The 24904-nt window shown below is 45.1% G+C and overlaps 1 protein-coding gene across 1 annotated transcript in view; it reads right to left on the bottom strand.

The window, feature by feature from the left end:
* TNPO1 (transportin 1) overlaps positions 1 to 24904 on the bottom strand; it is an 85245-nt gene that overhangs the window by 13946 nt on the left and 46395 nt on the right. Inside the window, exons 7-15 of the mRNA XM_056847999.1 lie at positions 23513 to 23594; positions 21451 to 21573; positions 19173 to 19291; positions 18069 to 18129; positions 16721 to 16889; positions 12510 to 12662; positions 4225 to 4450; positions 3277 to 3448; positions 30 to 116 (exon numbers count right to left, since the gene is read on the bottom strand). Coding sequence (XP_056703977.1) covers positions 30 to 116; positions 3277 to 3448; positions 4225 to 4450; positions 12510 to 12662; positions 16721 to 16889; positions 18069 to 18129; positions 19173 to 19291; positions 21451 to 21573; positions 23513 to 23594 — 1192 coding nt within the window. The remainder of the gene's footprint in view (positions 1 to 29; positions 117 to 3276; positions 3449 to 4224; positions 4451 to 12509; positions 12663 to 16720; positions 16890 to 18068; positions 18130 to 19172; positions 19292 to 21450; positions 21574 to 23512; positions 23595 to 24904) is intronic.

Genomic DNA, 24904 nt, shown 5'->3' with positions numbered 1-24904 from the left:
CAGAATTCTTACTATGCAGAAACACTTACCTCTAATAAAGGGAAAAGATCCTTATCTTCATCCTTCAACATGTTCCATTTCTGGATCAGTGGAGGCATAAGCATTTGAATATATTCCTATAAACAGTGAAGAAAACTTGTGCAATTACTTGAGAACTACAAATCTGATAAATCATAATAATTCCCCTACAAATTTATTCAACAGATTTATCCCAATTCTTCTGTGCACAAAGCAGGCTTCCAGAAATATAAATCCTGACAATACCCATATTTTTGAAGTTGTGGGCACATTACTCCAAAATAATTTTACATTATCAGCCAATAAGGTTAAAGGGGCACCAAGAAGCACAATTTTAATTGCCTTGGTTTTAAAGTCAGATTTTGCCACTGGAAATCTTTCCCAGACCGTTCTGTGCTCAATTCCATCTGTTTCTTAGTGGACATTAGGTTATGTAGCTGCAGAAAAGGAATTTGGTTTCAAACAAACACTATCAGCATCTACATGCTAAGAAAGACATGTGGACCAAAGATGCAGTTTACTCACAATGACGGCATGCTAATGAATCTCAATAATGAAATATAAATACATTAAACACATATTAGATTCTCAGAAAGGCATCAGTAAAAGGGTTTACAAATTATTGTATGTAGTTTGTAAAGAGCATTAATATCATCAACAGCCACCAGTATTTAGATGTGCATCTTTCATAATCTTTACATTTAAATGTTTTATTGTATATACACAACAGTCCCATTTCTTGTCTTGAAGATCCTCCTCTTTCCCATTTTTCCTCTGCATGACTAGGAGTTGGATTGACCTGGTATTTACAGTAATTACTCTGCACGCCTGGGCAACCCGCCAGAGTTGTTTCCAGAACAATGACAGAGCACTGCTTTGCCACAAGGAGCAGTTAGCTGCTGGCAATAGCACTACACATATCCAGGAAAACTTGAAACAAATAACTTCTCATTGCCTTGCTGTGCACTCATAATGCACCAGTGACAAACAGCAGGGTATACATTTTGTAAAATAAATAAAAACTTCACCTCTCCCAGACATTGATTCATCTGAAATATGGAATAATGTCCGTTGAGATTCAGAACCGCTGGTAATAAGAGAGGTATTTAAAACACTTATTTTGAAAATCAGCATCCACAATTCCTTAAGGAAGAGCCAAATGAGTATGCCTGAATCTTCCAGGTGCTGGTTGAAGCCTTCCCCACACAGAAATTTGCCTGTCTGATAGTATACAGCTGATGGGAAAAGGCTACTACGCCCCCCCTCCTCCACACACATACATGAACCTTCTTTCTCATGCAATATAAAGTATACAAAGCTACTGGAGAAATATTTCATGGAAATGAATGTACATGGAAAGTTAACGGACATCTGGTTAGTCCCCTGAGGTGCTTCTACAAAGGGGAAGGGTTGGAGTACCGAAGTTTAACCAGACATGCCTTGCTGCATGCAGGAAAGTATCCCCGTTAAAATATATGAATCAAAAATACGTTTCTTTGATTGTCATATTTTCATCCCTTGCATTAGTACACACCCAACAGTGTAATATGCATTATAAATGTTTATAATGCATTTATAATATGCATTATAAATGTGGAAGTCTATTAGCAACAATTACTTTCTAATAGATGAATGTTCAACTTCTAGAACAGCTACCTGTATCGGGGGCTCATCATTTCTAACCCTTCTTCATGTTCCTCTGCCTTTTAATGTGAGGCAGGTGGCCACAAAAGACAGGGCCTTTTTAGTGTCTGCCCCCTCTACTATGCTCTTTTCCTTGTACTTGGTGCCATCACTGACTATCTTCTAGCACCAGAACAAGTCATTTTTTAAATTTCAGTTGGCTTAATACTTTTGAATTTGTTTTCTCCATTTGTTGTGTTGCTTTTAGCTCATACTATGCACTTATTAGTTGCATACTTACATTAGTTATTATCAGTTTTGTACTTTATGCTGCTGATAGTCTTAACTTTTGAAACTGGTCTAGTTGATTTTAATTTGGAACTGCATTGTTACATTGGTTGTTTTAGTAGATTATACTGCTGTGAACCTCTTCAGGTACTTTTGTGGAAAGGCATTATACAGGAATTTTAAAGAAATAAAAGTGTATTTTACTTTTATTTTTAAAGTAATAAATAAAGAAATTTTATTTCTTTTAAAGAAATAAAAGTTTATTTGAACACTTAAGGAGAGCTTCAGACTCTCCTTAAGTGCTCAAAGGAAGTAACCTGTGGTTTATCAGCTTCTATGTCCACTGACATAGTCAGGCTCCAAAGAGCTACTTCAGTCTTCCACCAGTCATCTGCACTAGGTCCAACAGAACTGTTCTGTTGCACAGCCCTGCCCCAGGCCACAACACAATTCCCTGCAGTTTCAGTAACCATCTGTCTCACAGCATGGCCACTCAAAAACAGTTTGGTAGACAGGGAGCGGCTGTTTGGGCCATCAAGGCTACTATCACAGTCGTTGGGATTCTGGATGGTATGTGCAGTCAATGGAAGCCTGGTGTAGTATACTAGTGAGCACAAACTGGAAGCCTCTGTTTCAAACCTTCCTTCTGCTAAGAACATACTAGGTTGCCTCAGGCAAGGCACAACCCCATGCTAGCCTCAGCCTACCCAGCCCCCCACCCCATAATAACAGGGTCCTACTTTATGCAATACAAACCTTGGAAGAGACAATGGTGTGGATTAAAAGAATTGCAAATGGAGCAGTCCACAGAAGGGGTCTTTACCAATTCTTCCTTCCCACTGTAGCCTTCCTAAACTCCCCTAAAAACTGCAACTAAGGGCTGGGATAAATTGTCAGAAACTGCCCCTCTCTCAAACAGGCCTGAGAGAAGCAGAAGGGCTGCAAGTAGGAAGGAGGAAGTCAGCAATGATCCATTTCCCAAACTGTATTCCTAGATCCAATCCAAGTCAATGTACATATGAACTTGGAGTGCGTGGGTGGGATATAGCTAAATACTGTTATTTGGCTTCAGTTACACAGTATTTAAAGTTGAAGACTGCACCAATGACTTTGTAATAAAAATCCTCATATTAGCACAAACCAAACAAAATTCAAAGAGCTGAATATTTGTTGAGAAAGTTTTCCAGGATGAGTGAAGCAAACCTGAAGTTTGGAGTGAAAGAGATGAAGCTAAACTATGTTGAAATGTGGTTTCTCTCAAAGCACTAAAAGAAGTAACATTTTACATTTTAGTTTGCTGCAGAAGCGTGAACGGTTTTATCTTAACAAAAAGGAAGCAATACTTACTGGTTTGTTTAGATGATGGCCTACAGAATCTGCTAAAGTTCCTATGGCATCGTAAAGAATGAGCAGATTCTTATGCTGGTATTTACTAAAAGCAAAAACCAGAGTATCAAGTATATAAGCAAGATAAGGAACAAGTTCTGTACAAGCCTCCTCTTCTAGAGTAGCAAAGGCACTGAAAATAAAAATAAAAATGTTCAATCTACAGATGGAAAGAGAACACACATTTTCCTGTAGACAAACTATCAAGTCCTTTGAAGAAATGGTTAGTATCTGCCCCGTGGCACAGAGTGGTAAGCTGCAGTACTGCAGTCAAAAGCTCTGCTCACGACCTGAGTTCGATCCCGACGGAAGTCGGTTTTAGGTAGCTGGCTCAAGGTTGACTCAGCCTTCCATCCTTCCGAGGTCGGTCAAATGAGTAGTCATCTTGCTGGGGGTAAAGGGAAGATGACTGGGGAAGGCACTGGCAAACCACCCCGTAAACAAAGTCCACCTAGGAAATGTCGGGATGTGACGTCACCCCATGGGTCAGGAATGACCCAGTGCTTGCACAGGGGACCTTTACCTTTTTAAGATGCAATTGTGTGTGTGTAAAGTGCTGTCAAGTCGCAGCCGACTTATGGCGACCCCTTTTTAGGGTTTTCATGGCAAGAGACTAACAGAGGTGATTTACCAGTGCCTTCCTCTGCACAGCAACCCTGGTATTCCTTGGTGGTCTCCCATCCAAGTACTAACCAGGGCTGACCCTGCTTAGCTTCTGAGATCTGACAAGATCAGGCTAGCCTGGCCAACCAGGTCAGGGCAAGATGCAATTACTCCTCCCAAAAAACACAGAAAACTACCCCTTAAAAAAAGGAAGTTTACCTAAAGAAGAGCTGCTCACTAACAAGCAGAATCTTGTGTCTGGAGATTTCACTGAGTACAATCAATATTTTTACAGCTGTGACCTACCTGCAGGCAGCTTCTTGGACTCTCTTGTTGCTATCAAGGATACGCTTTAGCAACTCAGTCATTAATGGCTTCAAGTACGTGTCTGGGGGTTGACTGACTACCCAGTGTGCATAGCGGCTAAGAGTCCAGCAAGTAATGGAGCGCACAAGAGCCTTTTTATCAGAGAGGCACTGAATAAGGTGAGGGATTAGCTCAGGAAGATATGGAATCATACCCTGCATGCAACCTGTGAAAAGATGGCACTAATTAGAAATGCCTTGCTGAACCACACCTCCACACATAGACGAAATTGCAAAGCCAACATGGAGAAAAAGTACATCATGGGTCTCTCAGCTTGTGCAAGTGTGGCATTATATGAACCATAATAATACATTTTGATATGTACTTTGCTAAAAGAAAAAAGGAGGGCACTGCTCAATTCCCATTCCATACCTACAGAAAACCTACTCTGGGACCTGCTGCAAAAACAATATACAATGTGATTTTTAAATCTGTTCCCTAGTCAAGGAGAGAAAATGCAAATTTCAGTGGTCACAGTAAAATGATTACAGATAAAGGTGGATATAAGCCTGGTATTAATTGAGAATATTCAGTGCTCTCTTCCCCATCTTCCTTTGTGTGGCTAAATAAAAATCCTATCCAACCATCTATGGCTTGCTCTGCAGCAAGGTGGCAGATTCGGGGGGAAGCAGCATCATTGCCACACAACACACCACCCACATCCCATTCAGCAGCAAAAGCTGCCCCTTCCTTATCCCCCAGCCATATTTAAAGATGGTTGGGGAGCTGAGAGGGAAGAAGTGCCAGCCGCTCTAGCTCCTGGGTGGCAGCAGCAAGGGGTGGCGACTGGGGCAGCACCCGTGGTTGAGCTGCCACTGCCCACATCACAATACACAGAACAAGGTATTGAGGAGGAACTAGGCAAACAGTGCGAAGATATAAATCAAGTTATTCTCAATTATAGGACAATTTAAATCTACTGCACTTGCGTTTTACAGCTTCTACTTAACTGTACTCACATTGTACCCCAACCACCATTTCAAATATGGTCATTCTTACTGTCATTTACCAAACCACTTCTACAGTCCTTACTCCAAATCATCTACATAGCAATCTCTTGCAAGCAGAGAAAGTAAGGTTACTTGATTAAGAGATGCCAGACAGCTGATGCCTGAGGAATAAGTAATTTGAACAGAACTGTTCGGCCTTCTCTTGATGAAGACTATACTCGTGTATGGATTCTCCACTTTGTAAAAACTAAAAACAAACAAAAGCAAACCCAATTTTCTTTATACAGGTCTTTTCTTCCTACTATGATTACAGCACAGGAGAAGAGACAGAATGCAATTCTCCTCGTCGTTTCATAAAGGGCAAATGAATTCAAATATACTGGATCCAAGTCAGACCTTACAACTGCATCTATTCATAAAACCCAGGAGAGCCTCTACCAATCTAAGAACCAACCTGCCTAAATGATATAAATTAGTACTAATGTCCAAATCAGTGTTCTTTTCAATGAAGGGAAAAAATGTATTTTTCTTTTACATGTCCCTTGATCCATAACCAAAACATGGTTGATGAGCACCTGTGAAACTACAGAACCCTCCATCATAATGTAGAATGTAAGTAGACTAATACTAAAAGAGAAAAACTCATTTAGCATTTTATTTTTTATAACAGATAAATGTTCCCAGAGAGCCTCTATATCTAAGATCTGAAAGATACATTTATTTTACAGCATTTCTGCCCTGCTTACTTATGTAAGATTACAAAAAAAGTGCACCAAAATTGGATAGTGCAAGAGAATCAATGGAATGTATAACATCTTTACAGGACAATGCCAGAATCTGAAGCCCCCCATAGCATTCTTCAAAGCTGAAAGTTCAAAGTTACAGCATTTTTTACCTTCCTGAAACTACTTCTCATACACAAAAATGAACAACATTCCATAGATAGCAAAATCTAAGTTGAACAGTGCATGGAAAGCTCCCTTGCCTCATAAAATTTTTGATACATCTTCCTAACATTTACAATATCTATACTTGGCCATTCTTTTCAGCATCAAGAGATTCTGCATGAAATGTAAAATTTAAAAGGAGATCAACTTTTAGCTGCGCATGGAGATGATATTTCTAGGCACACTCTTTTCTAGCTAAGAGACCATTACATACTTTATCAGCAATCTAATCAACCTAACTAATTCTGATTTGGAGGAAAATTTGCTTTGAAATTATAAAACACAGAAGTTAGGCGACAATTTTAAATATTCTCAGGACTACTTGAAACACAACTTTCATATGACCCCAGTACGGGGGGGGGGGGGGAGTGTCTGTGGAGAGAAGCCGATGCACTTCAATGAGAAAACAGCAATGATGGGTTGGATCCCAAAATACTGCAGGGAAGGTTTTGTTCAAGGACTGCATCCTTCTTACCTGCTCCTTTCTTCTAAAGCTCCCCTCCATCCATACTGCCCCCAAAAAAGCTTCTCTTGCTTGTTGGGTATCTTCAGAAACAGTGCAGGAAGATGAAACTTGAGTGGGGCATCTACAGAAATCACAGATTCCCCCATCCACACAAGCACAGAAGAAATTTCTTGGTTGAAGACTGTCCCGGGGCGGGGTCCTCCCAGAGCCGCCCGGGACGAACCCAGCTGTCTCTGAACCTCGCCGGGGGGGCAACACTCACCCCCGGCGAAAAGAGGGATGCGGGCAGGGAGATCCACCCCGACGACGGCAGGAAAGGCGGCCGCAGTTCAGCTTTGTTTTCTCCCCTAGGTCACCCCGAAGACGCCACAAACGGACGCCCAGCCGCCGCGCCAGCCGCGGCAAGACCGGAGCGCGCGCCCACGCCCCGGCCCGCTCAACAGCTGACGAGCGGGCGGGCGCGGGCGGGGCAGGAGCGAGTGGGCCGTCGGCTGCAGGGGCAGCCATGTGACCCTCTTGCGGCCCTTATATGGGCATATCCGGGGCAGGACTTGGGGAGGAAGGGGCGGGGGCCTCTCTGGCCTGGAGGGAATATAAGGCCAGAGAGGAGCCCGGGCCGGGGAGGAGTGGTGCGCGTGGTTGTAGGGCTGAGCTGACCTGAAGCAACCTGGCTGCCTCCGACGGGGAAACAAGCTCAGATTCCCCCTCGGATTGGTCTGAGGCCGAGGAGGCTCCTCCAGCCGGACCTTCCTCCAGGGCAGAGACCCCAAAAAGGACGGCGGCGACCGGGGAGCGCGACAACGTGGTGGAGAATGCGGGCAGGGGCGCGAGCGTAACCAGACCCCCACCCCGCCTACCGGCAGCCCCTGGTTGGCGACCGCCTCATCCAATTATCCGGCCACCAGTATTGACCATAACAACCGGCGGCACAATAGAAGCCGGGATGGAACCCACGGAACCTGGCCCGAGCCAGGGGGGGGATTTCTCTCAGTTTGGCCGATGGCTGACAGAACACCACGGGCGCATGATGCAAGACATCCTGCAAAGACAACAAGAGGCCCAGCAGCGTCTCGTCCGGGAAATGACACAGCAACAACAGGAGTCTCAAGCAGTGATGTTCCGGGAGATGTGTCAGGTGTTGGAGTCCAGTCAAAATACTACCCCGTCCACGGGTCCGGAGGCAACAGGAGCTCCAGCTAAGGTACCTTTCGTGCAGCTATCGAAGCTAGGACCCGAAGACGACATAGATGGGTACCTCGAGGCCTTCGAGCGGACAGCCGAGGCTTCCGGCTGGCCAAACGAAAAGTGGTCCATCATCCTAGGACCATACCTCACAGGGCCCGCCCAAGCCGCACTTAAAGCACTTCCAAAAGACGACAGTAAGCGGTATGATTGCCTAAAGGCATCTATACTAGAACGATGTGCCATCTCCCCCGAGACCTATCGCTATAGATTCCGGACAATGCAGTGGAAAAAGGGGGAACAGCCAAGGGCCTTTGTGACGGCACTGAAATATGCGGCCTACAGATGGCTACGCCCCAAGACGAAGGAAAGTGAGGAAGTAGCAGATCAGGTGGTGCTAGAACAGCTCCTGGCCGTGGTACCGCACAAAGCCCGTGAGTGGTTGCTGTACATAAGCCCAATACCCTGCCAACAGCCATGATCCTACTTGAGAATGTACTGGCAGTAGACTATCGGGAACCACCTCGGGAGAATAGCAGGGCGGATTGGCGGGTAAAGGGACCCGAAGGCCACCCGCGGGGTGGGAGGGCCCGCCTGGCACCACGCATCCCCTCTATGGGTGGAGCAAGGCCGAGGTGGAGTCCGGCCGGGGTACTTCCGCCCACGAGTCAAACCCTCACAGAAGGTAGTCGGATACAACCCAAAGAAGAAGGCAAAGGCCCAGAAGGAAAAACAATGGGGCCTTGCTTCACGTGTGGGCAGTGGGGTCATTACCGCAGAGACTGTCCGATGATGGAGTGTGATTTGGGATGGGAAGAAGCAATGCACGCGGAGGCGCCCCAGCCTCGCCCGGCAGCCTTGCTAGTATCCCTCCAATTGGGAGGCCGAAAGCTCCGAGCCTTGGTTGATAGTGGGTCTTCGGTGTCCATGGTCAAGACAACGCTAGTGCCGTCATGCCTGCCGGTAGTCCGGGCGGCAACAGTGGCCTGTTTCCATCAACATGTGGAGCAATATGCTGTCGTTCGGATCCGGGTAACTTGGAATAACCAGTCGTATGAGATGGAAGCGGCAAAGGTGGACCACCTGCCGTACCCCCTGCTTATCGGGCGGGATGCCCCGTTCTTCGGAGCCGTGCTAGGGGAGATCCGTCGGAGGTTCCACGGGGAAGAAGGGTTAGCGATAGAAGCAGACGACAGTGAACGCCCGGGAACGTCCACAGCGGCGGGTCAGATGATCAACCCAGAGGAGCAACCAACCAGCACGGGTGCAACGTCGGAATGGGAGCCGGACCCCGAGTTCCGACAGGCTCAAGGGACAGATCCCTCCTTGGCCAAGTTGTGGGATATGGTGTCGGTAAGTGATGGGCAAGTGGTGGACGAGCGCCGGGCCAATAGGTGGCCTCAGATACAGCGCATACAGGGCCTGTGGTACCGCATTCCCGAGAATACCGAGGCAGGAGTTCACCAACTCCTGGTTCCCCAAGGGTATAGGCAACGGTTCTTGGAATTGAGTCATGACCATGCCTGGGCAGGGCACCAAGGGGTCAAGAACACCCTCGCCCGACTGCAACGGAGGTTTTTTTGGCCGGCAATTTCAAGAGACGTTAAACAATTTTGTAGAACTTGCGTACGGTGCCAAAGGTGGGATGGGCGACCCCCACCGCGAGCCCCTCTCCAACCCTTGGCCAACATCCAGTCACCCTTTGACCGGATCGCCATGGATTTTGTAGGGCCTCTCCCGCGTACGCCGAGGGGATCCCGTTACCTGTTAGTCATAATTGACTACGCCACCAGATATCCAGAGGCTATTCCGTTGCGTACCCTGCAGGCGCCAGGGGTGTGTCGAGCACTAATCCATTTATTTGCTCACGTGGGGTTGCCCCGAGAGATCGTATCTGATAGAGGTTCGTCTTTTACAGCCTCTATCACCAAAGCCTTGTGTAAAACTTTAGGTATCCGTCAAATATTTGCGGCCATAGCCCACCCCCAGAACGATGGGTTGGTAGAGCGTCTAAATCAAACAATAAAGAACATGCTTCGCAAGCTAGCGGGGGATCGGCCCCGACAGTGGGACTTGTACGTCGACCCGATATTATTCGCCCTTAGGGAAACCCCTCAGGCCTCGACGGGGTATGCCCCCTTTGAATTGCTATATGGGCGCAAACCCCGTGGTATCTTACAAGTGGTAGAAGGGCAAGTAGTCGGGCAGGACCCGGAGGGGTCTCCCGGGCAGGAAGCCCGGGAGTATGTCCGGCAATTGAAGGAAAGGTTGGCAACGGCCCAGGCCATCGCCTCACAAAACATGGCCCAGGCACAGGCCCAGCAGAAGGAGCGGTACGATCAGGGGACTCGACTCCGCCAATTAAGGGAAGGAACGCAGGTGTTGGTAAAGGGGCGAGTGTTCGGGCCGGGGGAGAAGGAATTATGGAAGGGTCCCTATGAGGTGGTACGAGTCTTGGGTCCCTGCTCGTACGAGGTACGGTGCGGCACTCAAACCCGACAGCGAAAACGGCTCCATATTAACGATCTTAAAGTGTGGTTGACCCCTAACCCTGGGGAAGTCGAGTGTCAGTTGGGAGAAGAACCATTAGAGCTATCGGACGGAGATCTTCCATGGGGTAAGACCGAACACGGCCCAGACGAGCCACAGATAGATGCTGCTCTAGACCCCCGGCAGAGACAACAACTACAGCAGATGTTACAACGCTTACCCACAACGTTCTCTTCAACACCGGGGCGAATCGAAGGGGTCTCACATGCTATTCGGACCCCACCCGATGCCGTGGCCAGGTCTGTCTGGCGGCCGGTCCCCAGATGAAGGTGGGAAGAGGTAGAACGAGAGGTGACTAAGATGTTACAACTAGGAGTAATTGAACCCTCTAAGAGCGCATGGCGCAGCCCAATAGTCTTAGTACCAAAACCAGATGGGAGTGTACGCTTTTGCGTGGATTATAGAGCACTGAACCAGATAGCTGCTTTCGACGCCTATCCCATGCCCCGAGCTGATCTCCTGATCAATCAACTAGGGTCGGCTCAGTACTTGTCGGCTTTAGACTTGACGAAGGGCTACTGGCAGATTCCCATGAGGGCAACAGACAAAGAGAAGACAGCTTTTGCGACGACTTCAGGGCTTTACCAGTTTACGATGATGCCGTTTGGGTTACATGGAACCGCCGCTACATTTCAGCGAGTGGTTCATCAAGCTCTAGTCCGGTGTCAAAGCTTCGCAACCGCATATATTGATGACATCATTGTTTTCAGCCCTGACTGGGAGTCACACCTTCAGCATCTCGAGGCGGTGTGCCGCGCCCTCCACGCAGTTGGGCTTCGAGCCAACCCCACGAAAAGCCATCTGGGGTTTCGGGAACTCAAGTACCTCGGCTACATTGTAGGACAAGGGGTACTACGACCCATCCCCGAGAAAGTGACGACCCTAGAAAAAACCCCAATCCCTCGGACGAAGAAACAACTCCGGCGGTTCTTAGGCCTCGCCGGGTATTACAGTAAGTTCGTACCCCACTTTGCCACACGAGCCTGCCCTCTGACTGATTGTCTGAAGAAAACATGCCCCAACCAAATCAGATGGACAACCACCGCCCTGTCAGCATTTCATGACTTGCGAACGGCCTTATCCCGAAGTCCGGTACTGAAAAATCCAGACTTCGACAGGCCCTTCTCTCTCCACACCGATGCATCCGACACGGGACTAGGAGCGGTGCTCATGCAAGAAAAAGATGGGCACGAACACCCGGTGCTGTTCCTCAGTCGGAAATTACAGGCGGCCGAACGCAACTATGCCACGGTTGAGAAGGAAGCCCTGGCAGTCAAATGGGCGGTCGGGTCTCTACAGTACTACCTCGAGAATAACCCTTTCGTCTTGGTAACCGACCATGCTCCCCTATTATGGATTAAGCGGATGAAAGACCATAATGCCCGAATTTTACGGTGGTATGTGTCGTTATTGCCCTTCTCTTTCACAGTACGGCACAGACCAGGCTCCCAACACGTACCGGCTGACTATATGTCGAGAGTGTTCGACGTAGACTCATCGGACAAGACAACGCAAAGAGGGGGTGTGTGTCCCGGGGCGGGGTCCTCCCAGAGCCGCCTGGGACGAACCCAGCTGTCTCTGAACCTCGCCGGGGGGGCATATCCGGGGCGGGACTTGGGGAGGAAGGGGCGGGGCCTCTCTGGCCTGGAGGGAATATAAGGCCAGAGAGCAGCCCGGGCCGGGGAGGAGTGGTGGCGCGTGGTTGTAGGGCTGAGCTGACCTGAAGCAACCTGGCTGCCTCCGAGGGGGAGACAAGCTCAGATTCCCCCTCGGATTGGTCTGAGGCCGAGGAGGCTCCTCCGGCCGGACCTTCCTCCAGGGAAGACCCCAAAAAGGACGGCGGCGACCGGGGAGCGCGACAAAGACATCTTTGAGTCCAACCCAGTTTAACCAGCCCTTGCCTGGAGGTAATGCACTACTATCTTTATAGGAATGTCAGGCCAGTTTAGTAAAGCTGTTTGGGTTTCTTACAAAAATAAATGCAGTATTATACATGAATAAAATTCTTGGCTTGGAAACAGGAATACATCTTATGGATTCAACTAGAAGGTTTACAGTGGCAACCACAAATAAAAACAGGCATGTCTGAGATTATAAAACTCTAGCTTTGCAACCCAAACTTTGGCTTACCTTCAGCAATTGCTCCTAGAACTAGGATGCCTGATTCTTTGACCACCCATTCTGGATGAAAAAGCAATTCTTTCAGAAGGGGCAAAATGTGTGGCAGCAATTCATCACGGAATACATTGGCAAGTACATCCAGGGCAGCAGCAGAACACTTCCCTAAAGGGGAAAAAAATTCAACACATTTGTGAGAGACGGACTTTAGTTAGAAACTAAATAGATCCAATTAACTGGAACACTTCCCAAGGGTTCTAACAAGAACAGGTTGCTTATATTGTAACTGGAGTTCAAGCGAACCTTTGTGCTATCATACTCATGGGATCTCAACCCTATACAGAATATCACCATCAACTTAAAATGAGCTAAAAAAAATCTGTCTTTGGTGAAGAGTGGATGTGAATTCTCTGTGACATGCTGTTGCAAGCCCAGATGGAACACCTTGCCCCTGAGAAGAGGGAAGTGAACAAACGGTGTCCTTGCCTTACAGTGTGAAATGGATGTAAACCATATGTGCTTCAGCCAAAGCAGAGTAACAAGGCTACAATTTGCTTCTTCTTTCTTAATCTTGCAAAGTGCCTTTGGTCATGGGGGAAACACACACAGAAGAGGCCCTGTCCTCTCTTCTCATGAAGGCCTCCTCTTGGACTAATTACCATCTTCTGGTCTTATGTAACATAGTGCAAATTTTGAATCGGTCACCAAAGAAACTGTCAGTCATGGCCAAGAGTGAAGATGGCAAAGGGCCACAGACTGAGGGATCCCTCTTTGTGTGTGTGTGGGGGGGGGGGGGGGCTACAGCCTATTGTGTGATTTTGTAACAGAGAAGTCTTTCACAAGGTTTCTAATGTAGTGAGTGAAGAAGAGCTGGGAGGGAATGCACTTCTCTTCCTAAATGGAGAGCCAGTGTGGTGTAGTGGATAAGAGCGGTGGTTTGGAGCGGTGGAGTCTTATCTGGAGAACCAGGTTTGATTCCCCACTCCTCCACATGAGTGGCGGAGGCTAATCTTGTGAACTGGATTTGTTTCCCCACTCCTCCACACGAAGCCAGCTGGATGACCTTGGGCAAGTTATACTCTCTCAGCCTCACAGGGTGTCTGTTGTAGGGAGGGGAAGGTGATTGTAAGCCGGTTTGATTTTTTCTTAAGTGGTAGAGAAAGTCGGCATATAAAAACCAACCTTCTTCTTCTACCTGAGATATGACTGTCGGGATGGGTAGATCAAGCATCGACAGATCTTTTCTAGTTTATTTCTCAAAGCCTGACAATACTCTGTACATGCTCAAGATCCCATTAGTGTGAAGCACACAAATTGTGACAAAGAACTCATTGTTGTATTTTGCCTAATAGCCACAGCAACTAAAGACCGGGATCTTATGCTGCAGGTATAACTTTCATAGCTATTTAAAGGCAAAAACCCAGAAGAAACACTCAATTTGTGGTCAAGCTGCACAGGAAATTACAGTACAGAAAAGAAGGGTTCGAAAGGATTTTTTTTTTAATAAATATTTTTATTGGTTTTTAATAGAAAATGGGATACAGAAGGAAAAAGGGGCAGGGGAATAAAATTTTTAAAAAAGAAAAGATATATATATATATATAGATATATAGATATATATATAGATAGATAGATAGATAGATAGATATAAATACGTGTATTAATGTTATACAACGTTGGTATATCTAATACTGCCCCCTGATAGGTTGTAATAATACATTAACTTGTTGATAGGTTATATTCGATCTCCATTATGAATCTGCTGTCTTATAAGGTTTTGTTATCATTTTTTGGTTTTAATATATTCGTAGAAGGATTTCCATTTATCTCTATTTTGTTTTTGAGTTTCTTTCTGTAGTGTTTCAGTTAATTGTGCCATTGTGATATATTCGTATGCTTTATCAATCCAAGTCTTGATTTGTGGAATTCTATTAGTTTTCCATAGCGATGCTAGAACGATCCTTGCGGCTGTAACTAAGTATTTTAACATGTCTTGTTGGTCCTTGTGGATGCTGTCTGGAGTTTTATTCAGTAGGTATAGTTTAGGGTCATATATAAATTTGTAACCGAGAATGCCTTCTATGTTCTTGTGTATTTTCTTCCAGAATTTCTGGACTGATTTATAAGTCCACCAGCAATGATAAAAAGTGCCCCTGGCTTTGCAACATTTTCAACATAGGCCAGATGTCAAGCTATTCATGTTTTGAATATCACTCGGCGTCAGGTACCATCTATGTAACATTTTCAGCCAGTTTTCATGAATCCCTTGGCATAGAGTGAACTTGAGATTTCTGCGAAATAGTTGTTCCCATTCATCGATTGTTATAATTTCATTCAGATTTTCCATCCATTTAATCTGGCATGATTTCACTTGTTCATCTTCCGTATCGTAAGTCACCAAGAGCTTATAGATTTTACCTAGTAGATGTTGAGAGGTTTTACTTATCATCTGTTCAAACTCTGTTTTTGGCTTCAGTGCTCCCCTGGTTATGCAATCTTCCTTGAATCTTGAGATTAGTTGGTGATAGGTTAGCCATGGCATCTGGTGATATTCCTCTTGTATCTCCAACAACGTTTTAATTGTACCATCTGTTTTCACCAGGTCTTGATATTGTATTGTCCCGTATTGTTTTCTGTCCATTATCGTACCGAATACGTTAAGGGGTGCTATCAACAATGATCCGTTAGAACTCAATCTTGGTTTAAGTTTCTGCCAGGTAGTCACCATGTTTTCTACAGTTGGATGACCCTTAATTTCTTCTAGGTTTTTCTTCCAGTTTTCCCCCCATAGCAGATAGTGTACTCCACATTTTTTTAAAGTTGCTAAGTAAAGGAAAGTTAAAATGGTTTATAACAAAGTTAAAAAAAAACACCAAGGTATCATGGTGGAGATATTTCCATCACCCCCCTCCCCCCCACAAACTTGCCTTTTGCCCCTTATGTTAGGGTCCCCAAAGTAGTGCCCGTGGGTGTCTGGGCACCCATGGACACCTTTCCTGGTGCCTGCCAAGTGTTCTTAGGAAGTGAGAGGGACCATGTGGGGCTTTTGCCTATCAGGGTCTCTAATTGACTAAGCAGATTAAAACAACACTGTTTGCAGCAGCGGCTGCCACCACAGCACAAGAATCTTCACTGCATGACAAGGATTGGTTGTCAAACATATAGCCCAAGGGCTGGATACAGCCCGTTGAGAGCTCTTATCTGGGCTGTGAGGCAGCCACCCCCTCCCTGCCCCGATCTGGGCTGGCAAGTCCGCTGTGGGCTTGCCAGCCAAGGCAGCCACCCCCCTCCCCTCAATCTGGACTAGCGAGGCATGACCAAGTGACATTAATGCCATATCCAGCCCTCATAACGAATGAGTTCGACACCCTGACTTAAGGTAAACTGTGCGTATGCCAGAAAATATTTTTCAGCAGCACATTCATTTTAAAGGGCATCCTATTAAGTAGAGCTTTTGCCTTAAGTGTTGAAGCGGTAATAACAAGTTATGCATAACTTCACTTCCTGAGATTGTGTAGTTGGCTGTGTCTCCTGTGGCAGCCATTTTGTGGTTGCACCCACCACCCTGTGTCAGGGTGGCCACAGGCTAAAAAACGTTTGAGTCCAACAACTGCCAGGAACAAATTTTCAATGGGTAGAATAGGTTGTGGTGGGAAAGTAAAGTAAAGAAGTGCTGCTCTGCAGGCTCCACTTCACTAGTGGATCTTGTCTAATGTGTGTGTGTTAAGTGCCGTCAAGTCGCTTCCGACTCATGGCGACCCTATGAATCAAAGTCCTCCAAAATGTCCTATCTTTGACAGCCTTGTTCAGATCTTGCAAGTTGAGGGCTGTGGCTTCCTTTATAGAATAAATCCATCTCTTGTTAGGTCTTCCTCTTTTCCTGCTGCCCTCAACTTTTCCTTGCATGACTGTCTTTTCTAGTGACTCTTGCCTTCTCATAATGTGACCAAAATACAATAGCTTCAGTTTAGTCATTTTAGCTTCCAGGGTCAGTTCAGGCTTGATTTGATCCCACTGATTTGTTTTTGTTTTTTTGGCAGTCCACGGTATCTGTAACACTCTCCTACACTTCAAAGGAATCTACTTTCTTCCTTGTCTAATACAAGCTCCTAAATTCAGAACAATGGCTTAAGAGGCTTTCAAAATGTCAGCGGGAAGAGCAAGCAACAGAGACTATATACCTATTTTTATTTTACAGTCTTTTGTAAAAGAATCTGACTTACTTAAATTCCAGTCAGAAATTGTATCATCGTCATCAAGTTCATCATCGTCATCGTCGTCTTCCTCAATACCATCTTCTTCATGCTGCTGAGCTACTGTCCGTGACCGGTGAAATCGGGGCCTAATGTCTTGTTCACTATCTGGGATGGCTTCATCTTCTTCAACATCTCCCTATTATCAGAAACCAAACAACAGAATCTAGAAACACATTCACCCCTCAAGAATTTTTCCCCTTCTGTCAGAAAGATATCAGTGTTTTGGTTTTTACATTTTAAATGCTGAATTGATCCTTAAGTTCTCTTACATGTCCTAGAACTTTGACAAGATGGATTAAAAGGCATTTGTTTAAATATAGCAATAATTAATTACAATGTTTGGACTTGGGCATTGGTTAACAAAGCTGAAGTAGAAGACCAAGAGGGGGGAAAAACCTGGAGCATGTTGAATAATAGGTTTTATGTTTAATGGAATTCTAATTTTTAGGATAGCAGTGAACCACAAAGACACATTAACTCTGTTAGAACTATCATGCAAATTGTACTGGTATTAACCTGCTTTTAATATTATGATAAAGCTACTTCAAACTCATTGAAGGAGTTTACATTGTGGTCTTTAAAGACAAACTGGCATCTGTTTAAAAATTAATCTACCTATCGGAAAAGCAACCAGGTCTTTTGTGGCTTCACGCCTCCCAGTCTATTACGTAATACAGTACTAGTCCTCTTTTAACAGCAAAGAACCCAGAAGAACTTGAAGAAAGAATGATGAAAACAAATGAACTTTATAGGAAGTGACTAATCTCGTACCACTCTGAAAGTGGCTCTAGCTTCAATAAGAAAGACTCATACTTGGTTGAGTGGATCAGCAGGATAAAAACCAGTCTGTTAGCTAACTGCCTCGGAGGGTGGTGGAGTACCCGTCTTTGGAGGTCTTTAAGCAGAGGCTGGATGGCCATCTGTTGGGAGTGCTTTGATTGTGGGATCCTGCATGGCGGGGGGAGGGTTGGGGTCACTGGGGATGTGGGGGGGGGAGGTAGTTGTTAATTTCCTGCATTGTGCAGGGGGTTGTACTAGATGACCCTGGTGCTCCCCTCCAACTCTATGATTCTAAATATTAATAGCTAACAAAATTTCCGGTAGGGAATGAGTTTTTGTGAATCACAGCTCATTTCTTTAGAGCTGTGACTTATGAAAGCTCATACCCCACCAGAAATTTTGTTAGTCTTTAAGGTGCTACTCAACTCTTGCTCTTTTCTACTGCTACAAGAAGACTAATGTGGCTACCCATCGCGATCTATCTCCATTAATAGCTAATTAGCACTCCTTCCATGGGGCAAAAAGTGATACTTACTTTTAGCAGAATTATATCTATTTCTGAGTATTTCATGCCATTCACTAAAACAGGTATCAACCTATAAAGAAAAGACTTCCATTAATTGTTGAGTACCAACTACAAGAGCCAAAATCTTATTGCTACAGCTTCCGGTTAAGTACAACAGTGACTTCAGCCACAAAGAGGGTGGAGAAGCATTGGGCTGGTTCACACAGCACCAATTAACGCTATGAGTTTAATAGTGCTGTTGGAACTCATACAGGTTTCCAAGAACCTATGCAAATGGAGCATAAAGAATGAAAATGTTGGATCTGGATGGAAGCATTCCAAATTACATACATAACACGCAGCCACACGCTTTCCAGAACACAGCCTTAACAGCTGTTTGATCCAATAATTAAGCTTAAGCCGACCCGCGTATAAGCCGAGGTGCCTAATTTCTCCCCAAAAATGGGGGGAAATTAGGCACCCGCGTATAAGCCGAGGGTCAGCTTATAACCCCTTCCCCCCCCGCAGGCTTACCTGACCGGGCTCCTGGCGGCGGGAAGCGGCGGATCCGGCGGGGGCGGCCTTCCTGCAGCTGCAGGAGGCCCCCCCAAGCCGCTCCTGGTGGCGGGAAGTGGCGCGAGCCCGGCGGCGCGGCCTCCCTGCGGCTGCAGGGGGCCTCTGGAGGCCACTCCCGGCCGGGAGAAGGCAGCGGGGGCGGCTGAGCGGCCGCTCCTGGCCGGGGAAAGGTGGCGGGGGCGGCTGAGCGGCCTCCCTGCTCTGGAGGCCGCTCCCGGCCAGGAAAAGGCGGCGGAGTTAAGTTCCCTCCTCCCTCCCCCCCTCCCCTACCGTATTGACCCGCGTATAAGCCGAGTTCGGCTTTTTCAGCCCTTTTTTTGGGCTGAAAAACTCGGCTTATACGCGAGTATATACGGTACCCGTCTCTACCTTGCACAAGCTGTGACACTGCCGAAGAGTACCAATTATCAGTTAAACTCATGCCAAAAGCACAAAAACATTATGACAAGGTTTCGCTTATACAAAGACAAATCCATAAAATTATTTTTTTAAAGGTACTGAGCACAAGACTAATATACGTTACTGATTTGTCCATGAAAAATTAAAAAATAAACTTACTTGGTAAGATGCCGACACAGCACATCTTTACAAATGGGCTGCTCAGCCAAAGTTAGCCAAAACTCGCAAGCCTCCAAAGCTACATTTTCATCTTGGTCCTGTGTCCTTTGTAGCATGTACTACACACAGCCCCAAGAGAAATGAAAACATGTATGTTACTTATTCAAATAAATTAATTAATACAAGTTAATGTAGAAATTCACATATCACAGAGGGTCCACACAGGTTGAGTATCCCACATCCAGACAGCTTGGGGCCAGAAATGGTCCGTAATTTGGATCTTTCCAGATTTTGAATCTGAAGTTCGACTGCGGCGGGGCGGGAAGCACTCCCAGCCTTCAGTTTAGCATCCCTCCCTGCTGCCATTGAACTTCAATGGTGGCGGGGAAGCTAAAGTAAAAGCTGGGCGCACTCTGAGTGCACCTGGCCTTCAGTTTGGCTTCCCTCCCCGCTGCCGGAGTTCGATCTGACTCGCAGCCAAGCCACCCAGACTTTGGAAAGGCCAGGCAGGGTGGCTGCGACTCAGATTCACTCGGCGCGGCCTCTGGGAAATCAGGAGAGGCTAGGATGCGCAGATCTGACTACATGCTGGCTCTAAGGGTCATGTTTTCAGATCAGTCTGGATATGGGCTGTCCGGATGTGGAATACTCAACCTGTACTAATCTAATCTTGGGTTGTAGCTAAAGGTCATAGATACTACTTCTCTGCTTCTGGTTACTGAAAATGAATACTACGAAGAAGAAGAGTTGGTTTTTATATGCCGACTTTCTCTACCACTTAAGGGAGACTCAAACCGGCTTACAATCACCTTCCCTTCCCCTCCCCACAACAGACACCCTGTGAGGTAGGTGGGGCTGAGAGCTCTAACAGAGCTGTAACTTGCCCAAAGTCACCCAGCTGGTTTCGTGTGTAGGAGTGGGGAATTAAGCCCGGTTCTCCAGATCAGACTCCACTGCTCCAAACCACCGCTCTTAACCACTACACCACAATTACTTTCTTTTGTTTTATATTTGTCATCTATTTAAAATTAAATTTTGATTCCACAGCAGCTGTATAGTGTTTGTTCTGTCATGAACAATACTCAAGTGCTGAACCACTTTAAAATATTCTGCTTTCCCTAGGTTTGTAGTTTCCCTTTATTATTAATCAATAAACACTGTAGGTGCCCAGGACTAACTGATGATGCTGACCTCAAAATATGAAACACTGAAACAGTTTTACAAACTCCCCCCCCCCAAATATTTCAAAACTTTGGAAAAGCATCAAGTTAACCAAGAAGTAGGGTCAAATTGACAAAACTTTGCTTTCTACCTTCTACAACCCCATTCTCTGCATATACCTCAGCCTTATTTCAGCTAATCTTTTTGGTGTTTCTTTCCCTGCCCCACTGGACTTATAATTATTTGTAATCTGCATTGTATACTCAGATGGCATTGGGGTAATTTTTACCTCCAACAGCACCGACAGGGAAACTGAAATTAGCATACACATCAAGATTGACAAGATTATATTGTCTTTATTTTCTTGTATTCTCTCCCTGGTGTGTCTGCTGCTTTTTGATACTGCCAAAGGGGAAAAGGGTTGATATTTTCTCTTGGGAACTGGTGGGCATGTTTAATACAACCCCGATTATTTTTTTAAAAATATTTTATTTCTGTGTCTTACTTGAGGGTTTTCTGTATACGCATGCATACACACACACAGTGAATTAGTGAAAGTATACTTTGAGCAAGGATTAGGGCTGGCTCACGCATGTGAATCTGTCACTTGTTTTTCTCCACAAGATCCCTTGTGGGTCCAACAAGCACTGCTGTGACTGCGAAAATGGATGCTGGCCATTACAGAATACAGCTATCCACTGCTCAATTTACAAGTGAAGTTTCTCCACACAATCTCGTATATTGGAAATAGCGCATGGAGATAGCAAGCAGATAACTCTCACATATGGGAACCAGCCATTAGTCTTCTCCTAACTGATACTCGCCCCCCCCCCCTTTAAGCCTTAGAAAGTAATTGGAGTATTCAGTGAAGGTATTCAAGCACCCACACTTTACCCAAATGATGGAGAAAGAATGAACAGTACACAGGAATGCAAAAGGCCATTTAAAATAATTATGAGGAACACATTTTACCCAGCCATAGGCAATACCGTTTTCTTCCTTCAAATTTCATATAAACAGGTACAAGAAAGAATATTCAGGAAAGTGTGGATCCTTGTCATAGAATAAAACAATATGATTCCAGATCTTCACTTTTTAAGCAAATTGCAAAAGTTACCTCCACAATACTGATCATATGGGGAAGCAAGCGGTCCATTCGAACTTCAAGCAGCATCACAAGAGCCCGACAAACATTTTTACGTACTTCAGGCTCCTCATCCCCAGCCAGTGCAAACAGATTCTGTTAAAGGAAAAAAAATATTTTGTTCACTTGTTTGGAACATTTTTATCCCACCTTTCCTCCAAGGAGTGCAGGGTGACATACATCATTTCCCCTGCCTCCATTTGATCCTCACAACTACCATCCTCCTCTGAGGCAGGTTAGACCATATAACTGGCCCAAGATTACCCAACAAGTTTCCATAGCAGAATGGGGATCTGTTCCAGATCCTGACCCAACAGTCTAACCATTACACCATACCGGCTCTTGCAACATACATATTGTTTTATACAGATCCCTATATTCAGTATTCCATATCTACCAGATCAAAATTTGATTATTCCCCTTTAACAAAGTGCATATTTCTTCAACATCAGTAGCCCACATTATTTGGAAGGATCCAATTTTTGTTGGTTTTTGAGAGCGTACAGATCTAAGAGCAGGCTGATGTCTATAACCTTTGAAATTAAAGCTGCAGCAGCCAGTTTTCACTGCATTACAACAGCAAAGTTTAATCAGATGGGGGGGAAGTGTTCGTCTGTCCAAACAAAATTCTTCCAGACACGCTGCCACAACAAATGGTTAACACAAACTACCCAAGTAGGCACACTTAGGTGCTGAGTTAATCGGAATTTGAAACTGGAGATTCTTGAGGCTAGCACGGTCTGCTTCTCTAACCAAAGCCATTGTTTAGACAAATACTATGATTCCAAAAGAGTCTGAAAAACCTTAGCATATGAATCAGATCACAACATTAGATGTTTTCTGGGACATCTGAACTGCTGGTTCAGTTTTCAAGTTTATGGTTAATTGCTGCTGCAGTGCTACAATCATCAGTTCTAATTTTTATACATAGTGTTTAATAATTTTTGTCCATCAATTGCTTTTGTAGACAATGTATCATCTCAGTAGGGGACGTACCGTACCCTACATTACTTTAGTACAGTACATTAGGTCTTCCCTTCCTATTGATATCAACATTGTTCTGCACCTTAGTAAAGGGAAATGCTTCATCTAAGTAAGGAGTGGTAAGCTGCTTCTTCAAGGACAGTCCTTTGCCTGATTCTGACAGCATTCACTCTCTTGTGCAAGTGTCTGTGGACAATATGACATTACGCTAGACTAGAGGGACTGGTACTCTCTTTCATCGATGAAATCCATCCAGCACTTGGAACTAAGATACACATGGTTGCAGCACTGCATATAAGGAGCAAACATCTACAATGGCTATGAGGAACACACCCACTTAATGCCAAAGCTGCAAATATCATAAGGTATTTAAGAAAGCGTCTAAAGCAGAGGTCCCAAAAATGCTAAGGAAGGAATTTGTCCTCTTCAGTTTTCTTGCCCCAACCAAGGTGGTTTTTGTTTTGGACAGCAAATGAAGAACAGTGTTCTCACCCTTCATTAGTGCAATGTTCCTGCTGACTAGTAGTGCTGACGGGTAGCCTTTTTGCTACCAGGCTGCCTCATCTAGAATTGTGCCCATCTTTTTGCTGGGGCCCATTCCACTCAGTTCCAAACAGAGCAATAAAGACATCTCAAATGAGTGGTGGGAGGGTGGCCAACAAAGGCAGTACCAACGTGAATGAAGGGATCAAGGTGTTTCTTTGGAGATATGTTCGGGTAGAAGGGGTGTTGCCATCGTGCCATCACGCATGTGAGCCAGAATTTCTGCACTGAAGAACCATGCTGGGACATGTTTTCATGCTCTCTGTTTTTACGGCTTCCCTGTTTCCATTCTTCTACTGCTGTGGGGTATGTGGGTGGAGCGGGAGGCTTAAGCCTGTCACACATAATGAATGTAACCAGAGTTTTATGTCCACCTAGTTAGCCTTTCAAACAAGTCTGCAAATTTAGCGTGCAGCCTTTGAAGAGATAAAAATACTATCAGGAAAAAAATTAACTCCCCAAATCCTACATAACATTAGCATTAAGCAGTGCAAAGAGAGCCACCTACCTCGATAAATGAATCAATGTGCATCATGAGGGCTTGAGTCTTGCTGATGATAAACTGGTTGACACATGCAATTGCATGGGACCTACAAAAATAATTTTAATTGCTTTATTATTAAGCTCATATGACCAAAGATCTTGAGCATGAAGAATACATAAAAGATAAAACAACATTAAAACATGATATCTTAAAGGACTGAAAACACCATATCACAAATATAAACAATAAAATAGATAATACCGCCAGTTAGCACATAAGAAGATAAATGCATAGACCCATCCAATTCATATATAATCAGCAATAAAATCATTTGAATGTAACTTTAAAGAAACTACTATTGCCAGATATTTTGAAAAACATCTAGTTATTTCTGGGTCCAAGTCTGCTAGCAATAGTGATACCACCCATGGCTCAACAGGAAGCCAATATCTAAATAAAATAGGAGCCATCCAGATCGCCCTGGGTGCAATCCACAGATCACAGAATATAAAAAGGTAATCTACTGTCTTTAAAATAATTTTTAAGGGAAACTGAATACATGCATTGAAAATCAAAACACATTTACCACATCTAAAAATCAAAGTCTCAAATTTACCCAAACAATCTCAAACATTTCCTTTTCCAAGCACGTCCAAAGGTCTTCTAAGGTTTGGGGGTAGATTCTTAAGCATTATTCAGTAGAACTTTTATAGTCCACCTCTCTACTAATACTGGTACCCAAGGTAGTTACAAAGCTTTAAAAACAAAAGGATCCAATAAAAAACTAAAAACAAAACAAGAAGGTTGGACTGCAACAATCCCAAACGTTTCAGTTTTCTCCGCAGTGCTACTGGAAAGATAAGGGATGGGAGGAAAAGACACAAAGCTGGAAAAAAAGTGCTCCTCAACCCCTAAGGTAGTCCTGCTGCAGCAAGTTCTTTAGATACAGCTTCCGGTGCCAAACGATCTCAGCAACAGATGTCAACTGCCACACGAGAAGGGGACTTTCTTCTCTCAGGCCACAGCTCTTAAAAGCAGCCTCAACTGCTCCTTTTTCTTCTGCAGCTCACTACTGAACTGAGGGAGAAGTGACAAGGGTCTTCTCCCAGCCCTTGGGTTAGGCTGAGTTAGAATGATGGGATCAAAGCTACCAATGAACTGATCTCCACACCAGTGGGCTCGAACCTTTCCAGACACAAACCTTCTAAACTTGAGACTTGCATGAGAGGAAGAGGTAATCTCACAGGGGTCAAGGCCAAGACAGTGAGACTAGGAGCTGGAAACACAAGACAAGCACCAATAGGTGTACCACTGATGAACAAGCCTCGGGTCAGAGCCCTGGAGAAATCCTCTCCATTTGCTGAGTGACCTTGCCCCATCATCCTGCTGCTCCTTTGAATGCCCACACGAAGAAAA

This window comes from Euleptes europaea, chromosome 4 (assembly GCF_029931775.1).
Source record: "Euleptes europaea isolate rEulEur1 chromosome 4, rEulEur1.hap1, whole genome shotgun sequence".
NCBI lineage: Eukaryota > Metazoa > Chordata > Lepidosauria > Squamata > Sphaerodactylidae > Euleptes > Euleptes europaea.
The sequence above is the reverse complement of the archived record's forward strand: the minus strand, read 5'-3'. Positions and strand labels throughout refer to the sequence as shown.